The sequence below is a fragment of the Amblyomma maculatum genome, chromosome 11 (genome assembly GCF_055883805.1).
Source record: "Amblyomma maculatum isolate TAMU_Amacu chromosome 11, ASM5588380v1, whole genome shotgun sequence".
NCBI classification, from domain to species: Eukaryota; Metazoa; Arthropoda; class Arachnida; order Ixodida; family Ixodidae; genus Amblyomma; species Amblyomma maculatum.
Window position 1 is genome coordinate 80,263,335 of NC_139354.1, and position 8,392 is coordinate 80,271,726.

At 45.4% G+C, this 8,392-nt stretch overlaps 1 protein-coding gene across 1 annotated transcript; it reads right to left on the minus strand.

Moving 5' to 3' along the window:
* Positions 1-246: 246 nt before the first annotated feature.
* Positions 247-1,513, minus strand: LOC146174246 (uncharacterized; the record flags this gene model as incomplete). The annotated part of the gene is made up of 2 exons (XM_084584259.1): positions 247-284; positions 628-1,513. Coding segments are annotated over 2 exons (924 nt in total), but the record flags the coding sequence as incomplete, so codon positions are not given.
* Between the last annotated feature and the right edge of the window lie 6,879 nt (positions 1,514-8,392).

The following is an 8,392-nucleotide window of genomic DNA, read 5'->3' on the forward strand; positions in this document are numbered from 1 at the left end:
AACTTTCGGGATGACTTGTTAGTATTAAGTCTAGGATGTTTGCAGATTCATTTACTACACGCGTAGGTTCTAATACTAGCTGGGTAAGATTAAAATTAGAACAAATATCGATGAATTCATTAGTGTCAGCTCGGTTATCTACGGAATGAGCCAAGTTATTCCAGTTTATCGTCGGGTAATTGAAATCCCCGAAGAGTATAATGTGAGCATTCGGATACTGCTTAGTTAATTTAGCTAATATGATATTTAGCTGCTGGCAAAAATTGGGGGTCTTGTGCGGTGGTCTGTAGCAGACACCCAGCAGTACTGAGTGTGGTGCTGCTCGGCAAATGAGCCAAATTATTTCGAGATCGGATGAAGTGTCTATATTAGTGCATGATAAATGATTGCTCGCCGCTATCAAAACGCCTCCCCCTCGTGCGTGTTTGCGGTCTGAACGGAAGAGAGTGAAATGCGGCAAATCAGCAAGCACCTCATCATCACCAATGTTATCTGTCAGCCAAGTTTCTGTTAAAACCAGCAAGTTACTATCGGATGAAAGCACCAAGTTTGATATGAGATCCCGCTTTGGAATAAAACTGCGTATGTTAGTAAAGATTGCTGAAAACGAAAGATTAGCGCGGTGACATGTTCGGGGGCGTGGCTGTTTTGAATGTTTTCGTCGTGATTGGTAGATTTCTTTTACTGTCTGCTCAGTCTCGTCGAAAAAATAGCGTTTGGGGCCTACATGGAGGGTTTTATAGCGCAAGGAAAATTTAACCTTCTTTGATTTGGCAAAGGCGACAAGTTGTTTCCTAACATCTTGAACTCGGCGGGAGAAATCCTCGCCAATGCTAAAGTCAGTGTCTTTTAGTTTGCGGCCGTTTGAGAGGATCAGTTGCTTAGTCTTAAAATGGGCAAGCTTTACAATTATGGTACGCGGACGTTCCGTACTGTGACGACCAAGACGGTGCGCACGTTCAATATCTTTACTGTCTAATGTTAAATCCAGGGTATCGGAACAATGGTGAATAATGCGTTCTTCAGATTCGACATATGTTTCGGATGGTGTAGGATCCGGAAGGCCATAAAAAATCAAATTGCACCTCCGCGAGCGGTTCTCGGCGTCATCAATTCGGTCCTCCAGATCCCGCACCAGCCTAGACGTCTCCTCTGCGGTACTCTGTACATTTTCTACGTCTGTTGACAAAGTTTCAAGTTTTTGATAATAAATTTCTAAAGCGGCAATCCGTTGAATTAAATCGCTAATAGTCTTCTCTGTTGTCGTTAGCTTGTTTTTAATGTCCTGAACGTCACTGATTAGAGTAGCCTGGCCAGAGGACAACGTCTTTAGTTCAACAAGCACCTCCGTAGTAATATCAGGCCCCGGATTCATTTCTATATCCCCAGATAACAATAGCAAGTAACGTACAATTTCCAAACATTCAATAGCGACGTCGACACAACACTGTGGGCTCGGAAGCTGTACCAGAAAGTAATTGCTAGTTTTCTTTGCATATAAGGCGTATGGTTTACTGACCTGCATTAGGAACAGAAGCGGATTAGTGGCCTGCATCTTGGTACAGCCACCAAGCCCACAGAGCGTCGCCGATGAACGCCGCTCTTTTATATTGAGTGTGTCCGATGCCGTCGTTGACGATGGGTATGTCCAAGATTTCGGGAGGGTCCAGTCTTGCAGGGATGATACTGTCAGGTTTGATGCGTTGACGGCGGTGAGTAGACGGGCATGCATATCACCGTCGTGATAATCCGGTAGATAGGATGGCGCCATTCCCACCCCAGACGGGGCGGCAAGAAGCGTGTGCGTGAAGACTGCTGCTAGCACCTGCATTAGGAACAGAAGCGGATTAGTGGCCTGCATCTTGGTACAGCCACCAAGCCCACAGAGCGTCGCCGATGAACGCCGCTCTTTTATATTGAGTGTGTCCGATGCCGCCGTTGACGATGGGTATGTCCAAGATTTCGGGAGGGTCCAGTCTTGCAGGGATGATACTGTCAGGTTTGATGCGTTGACGGCGGTGAGTAGACGGGCATGCATATCACCGTCGTGATAATCCGGTAGATAGGATGGCGCCATTCCCACCCCAGACGGGGCGGCAAGAAGCGTGTGCGTGAAGACTGCTGCTAGCACCTGCATTAGGAACAGAAGCGGATTAGTGGCCTGCATCTTGGTACAGCCACCAAGCCCACCCAGTCCAGACAACTTTAGCATCAACAAACGTGCTTAACACAGGAGAATTACAGCGTTTGTGTGCAACCTCCAGATCTGCTCACCGGTGAAAGTCAGCCGGGAAGCGGTGTAATAATACATCGATGGTTGAGTCCACGCGGTCGCAATGTGCCAAAGAGCATCGCTTCCTCACTTTGTGCGGGCTCATCCTGCGATAAAACGCTAAGCGCAATACAATGCTGCAAAAAGACTTCGCACTGCTCGCAAGAGCAAGGGGACAAAACCAAACAAACATGGCTGCAGGAGGATATTAAATCTCGCCAAACGGCGACCAAGCAGCGACCAACAAGGACGTCGAAATCTTCGCAAAAGGGACCTTTTCACACTTGCGAACTAAATTTATACGCTTTCCCGGGCGCACCAAGGCCCGCACCACAGTAGACAAGCACCAGACAGCGATAAGAAACCGTTTCGTGCTTCGTCAACTCCGTTATCTCTGTTGCCTTGGTTTGCTCTGGCAGCGCCTCCTGACCGATGCAACATCAAGGGGGTGGGACGATAAGAGTGTTGAAAGATTTTTTTAAAAATTAAGAATGCATTTATAAAATACCTTACCTCCTTCAAAAGCGAAGTTATCAAAATGTATATTCGTTTTATGGTGATTGATACTTTTTAATTTTTAGTAGTATAATTTCCTAATCTGAGTAGTTGGCCCCCCGACCTGTGGCTATGCTGCGGTACCGCTGAACCGCTTTTAGGCCCAGCCTTCGCCACCATTCTACTTCCACCATGGGGGCGATCGTTACCGTTATCGGCAGAGCGAATACGAGTTCGGTAAAGAAATGCGCAGAGGAACAACTTGGCCGTCAGGTAGCGGGAAAGCCTGGCCGGCCATTTCATCATCCATGGAGACGACGATGGCGGTTACCGTCACTCAGCGAAATGTTCTTGGCAAAGGCCCGGTACACCGAAAAACTATAAGTTAGATAATTGGTTAATCCACAGCGGTCAAAACTATAGGCAACGAACACCAGAAAAGCAGATTAATTCGGAGTTCGTCGGCAGGGCAATGTCGCTCTAACATGGTTGGCACTAGCAGCTCTGGCTGTAGCAAATTTGCGCGGGAATAGGGCCGGCGCCACCGCTGAAATTTGTACGATCTGTTTAAACACCGGCACGCCTAGCCTCATCTCTCACTCATTCTCTTTTGTGTGTGTTTTCATTACATCACACCGCACTGCGCTATCGGATACCGCGTGTTCCCCGTTCTAGCGAGGCCCGCAGACACATGCTTCATCACGCTTTGACCCCGTTAGCCGCACCATGCGAAATGCCTCGGTGCTTGTCTTAACCCCCTTTCGCCTGCTGTTCGGCCTCACCGCTGCATTTATTTTCGCCAGAACTTTTTCCGACCTCTGCATATGCACATTACAACACACAGAAAAGAAGATATAGTATAAAACGAATATAATAAATTTATGCCACGTTGGGATCAAAAAAAAAAACCTGTGTAACGTTGGTGTTCAAGATTTCATGAAGAAATGATATTTGAGATTGTGCGCGCGACTCTAATCGGTGCATAAGAGTCGTCGTTTAAAAACCTGTCAGTGATGGAGCAATATTAAAAATACCCGTTATATGTTATATTTTAAGCGCGTTTTATTTTTTTTATTCGCCTCAAAATGTTCTATTCAACGACGCCAAAGCGTTAAAGAGCTCGTGGCAAAGTAAGTTAGGTGGTTACGGCATCCATATTAAACAATGATTTGAGATTCTTAGAAAAAAAACACCAAATTACGGAGAGTACAATTAGGAGACTATATTCCAGAAATAGGTGTACATAATTCTATAATATAATTTGGAGCAGATACCGGTGTTGGGGATTGTGTCCAGACTAACTGGGTGGGTAATTAGATAATGCACATACTACAAAGGCTCCCTAGTGTGTGTAACACAGCAGCAAGTGTATGAGTATAATAAACACTTGTGTATAATACAATACTATACAATACTTGTGTATAATACATACTCATACAAGTGTATGAGTATGAGTATATTAAAACACGAAACGAGGAAATAATGGGAAACGTGATATTGCATTTCACTCTTTAAAGGAAAGCTTAATCCGCCTGTAAATGCTTTAAGCATATAGAGAATATCTTTGTTTAGGCGATTGTGAATGTTCGTTCCTGACGAGCTTCTACCTCGTCATACAGACGTTCCTTTCGGTAACATTGCGCAGCCGGCGGCAATTCCGTCAACGCTCGATATTGGACTGGACTGTAGCAAATAGCTGCTATTTCAATCCGTTCATTCGGAGTTTACATCACGAGCTGGACGCTTGGTCGCTGATATGAACCAGGGCGGATTTCTCTTTGCCTGCACAACATTCGTTGCTGCGAGTGTTTATTCAACACTGACTTGCGTGTCTTAATTCCTTGCGTGCTTTTTGCCTGCTCCCTATTCAAAGTTTGGTCGTCGCTCGGGCTCTTATGTCCGCGACAGAAGTACTTGTTTGGAATTGTACCAGTGTGAGTGTCAATGCTCCAAAAAACACGTCACTGGAATCATCTTCCGAGAAATCGTTGAGCTGTACACGCTTTTTATTATCTGCGGGCCACTGTACAGGCACGACCGCTCGATGGAAGCTCACTAGGTGCAGCCTGCTGCGGCGCGCCGCCGTCAATAGTGAAGCGCGTCCTTGGGGAGTTTACAGTCGCGCCCGCTATTTCTGCTGAGGGCGCCACTGTTCGGGGACACGTCGCCGCCCGGGTCGCCGGCTCTGAGCGCGCAGTTTGCTTCCTTTCTGGGCGCGTTGGCCTCGTCTCTGCGTGGTAAACGCAAATTTTTTCTGTGCGCGTGTGCAAGCACGTTAACGTTGAGACGGGATGCGTTTGTTTTTTAAGGCGAAAGCCGTTCTAGGTTCCTGGAGCGAAAACCTGTGCGCAGAAGCTGTGCCTGTAATCTGTGCGTCGCATCTGTGCACTGGTGTGTCAGTCGCAAGAGCGGACGTGCAAGGAGGGAGATTAAGAATGAAAATGATTGATGGTGAAAGGTAATCAATAAAAGTTATAAATAGACATTGATAGAGGTAATGACATGCTAATGACTAATAATGGGTAATAATGACTAAAATGATTTGTAATGACCAGTATATCGAACTACGACATGTAATGACCGCTGTTGATTAGAAACGAGTAAACGTGCTTAGCGATGTGTGGTAATGACTATAATAGCTAGGCATGACTCATCATTACTGCTGATCACTACGAAATGACCAACATGTGAAACGACGACATGTAATGACCACTGCTGATTCTAAAGGAGTAACCTGCTTAGTTATGAGTGGTGAGGGCTACAATGACTACGCAGGCAGACTCATCATGACTGGGAAACGACCAGTATATCAAACGACGACTTGATATGAACTGTGGCAAACGATGAGAGGCAAATGATAGGAGAAGGGTAGGCTTTCGCCTTCCTGCGCTTAAGAGACATCTAAGAGACCCTCTAATTTTATCTGCTGAGCTCGCTTCAGGCAAAGGTAGCAGCAAGGAGTGAAAATGCACTCGCTTCCTCTGAAATGAAAGCGGCGCTGAGGTTAAACAGTCCAGATGCTCAAGCGTAATGCCCTATTAGCTGCCGTTGAATTTGCTACAAGGGACAGCAGATTGGACTTCTTGGTGTATAATTATAGGTTAACAGTGCAAACAACGTGACGGGAACACAGGAGAAGAGGATGGCACAACCGCGCTAGTTGTATTGTCTGGCCAATGAATAGGATTTGTAACGATGTGTTGTGAAGCAGATAAACACGATGAGGTTGCACCAGAAGCTTTTGTCGCAGGCTATGTTGCGAGGACATATCAGAAAAAGGTACGAAGGTTTTTTTTTTTATATATAAGCATACAATTTATTCTAAAGTTTGTCGCGCTAGTCTGAGTGGCCTTGCAAGCAAAGAAGCCTGTGCATACAGAACTTGTTTATACTCTTGAGACTGTCTGAGCCCATGCGATAAACTGAAAAGCCACGTTCCATAGAAAATCCGGCTCCCGCTCTATCGGCGGAAAGTCGGAAAGATACATCTCTGGTAAAAGGCACTTTAGTTGGTGATATAGGCAGACACCTTTGGCTCAAAACGAACACATGACATGTTCAATGTGGCAGGAGCTGCCAAACCAGAGAGTCAATAATATGTAAGGGTGAAATGGGAATTATTGAAAGTGAGACCCTTAGATCCCAAGATACTACACTCCTATAGGGCACGTTCGTACGGCTTCGGTAAAGAGGGGCTTTACATAGCTATGTGTAGGGTGCTATTTCATATAATGCGGTGGCTTAAGGCTGCATTCTAATGATATGCGAAAGAGGCAGCAATTACGCGATACGGTGAATAAGCAGGTAGCAATGTACGAGGCTCTGCAAGGAGATTTAAGAACCCCAAGTTTTGTTTATCACTAGCAGGTGGTTGCTTAATTTATGCGATATTTGGTAATGGTTTTGAGGCGACATGTCAGTCAAGATCCTGTTGCAGGAAATATGACACAACTGGACCAGTCAGTTACAGGTTAATGAAAACCAAGAACAATGAAGGCTTGATGTTCCCCGCAAAGGAAATAATCAGGCTTTGTCAGCTTATGAGCATCTTTATTAACAGGATGATGAAGTCTGAAAAGGTCCGGCGAAGTAGCAAGCTGTGAAAATATTTGATTTCATCATTTTTTCTCACTGTACACAGTACCTGCAGCTCATCTATGAAAACAATGATCGTGCCCATGCTGAGGCGCTATGCAAGATATCGTTAAGTTGCTGCACCTACTGATAGCGAGCTGGGCTGGAAATGTGAACTCAACAGTAGAGTGATGTTTATAGCTATGGCCTAAACCTCTCTCAAGAAAGATTTTTCATCTGCGATTGGTAGTTTTCTTCCTTTTTTGTGTGGCCATTTAATAAGCGTACTCGGCTGCTCGCTGAATCTCGGCTGCAGTTGCACTCTGAAGCAAGAGCATTCTTGTTATCGCAGCTAAGAGTTTCACAACAGGAACACTCCATGCGCGTTCTTCCATTGAAAATTAAAAACCAGCAAAATTGTATGGGTTTACGAGCAGCCAATAAAAATAGTAATAAAATCTTTCGGCGCATATACGTAGCACCATGAGGCAGACCGGCTCTATGAAGCGCGCTGAGTTCGGTCATGCAAAATGCGGGAAGCCATGATAGATAGCGTTCTGGCGTACAAAGTTTAAGGTCTCCAACTGAGTTGAAGGTCCCAGGTTATCATCTAGATTTGACCTAATAAACATATTCATATTTCCACACTAAAATTTGTCAGAATGAGATAGAAAGGTTGTTTACATGTCGCATTTTCACAGAGGTTGCTCATAGTAGGAAATTTTTCTATTGGATAGCGCTGTCAGCTTAGAACAGGTTGACATCAATTTGTGTACAAAAACTGTATGCAGGAATGAGTAAATGGTATAAAAATGACACACGGAATTCGCGATATAGTTAATTAATTGGTTATGCATTATGCTACCATGGCAGCTGAACAGCTTCGAATTGTTCACAGCCGGGTGACTTTTTCATGTGACAAACAACTTGATCCGATTGAAACATCATGGTAATGCGAGCTCTCCAATAGTGGCCTTGAACCACCGTCACAAGTTTTTCGGGGTACACTCCAGTATACATCCTTGCCGAGCAAGCGCTAAGTGTTGACATGGTTACACTAGACATGACAGTATATATTAATTCATGTTGCCAAATTGTGTGAAGCGGAGCTCTTATATCCTTAAAATTAAAGGGTTCTACCACGCCGACGCTTTCCTGAAAGCGCAGCCAGGCGCAACTCTCCGCGCGCGGCTGTCCCTGAACGGTGGCGCCGTGGCGGGGGCGACGGGAAGTAGGCGCCTCCCGCCAGTTTCGGGCGACGTAGCAGGCCGCACCTAGTGCGCTTCCATCGAGCGGCCGTGGTAGAGGTCGTTCCCCTACACCATCTCCTAGGCCCGCATCCGCTCTTATTACTTCCACTGATTTCTGTCACATTATTGCATATTTGTCACAAAGACTATAGATGCGAGATAATTGCCGCTTGAAAATTTTAATAATGCTCATGTCGAATATGAGGGCAAGATTGTTCTCGTGCAGCCCGAAATAAGCGCTGGTGTAGCTTAACACTGCAAATATAGAGAATGGAAATGCATAACTACATCTATCAACGTA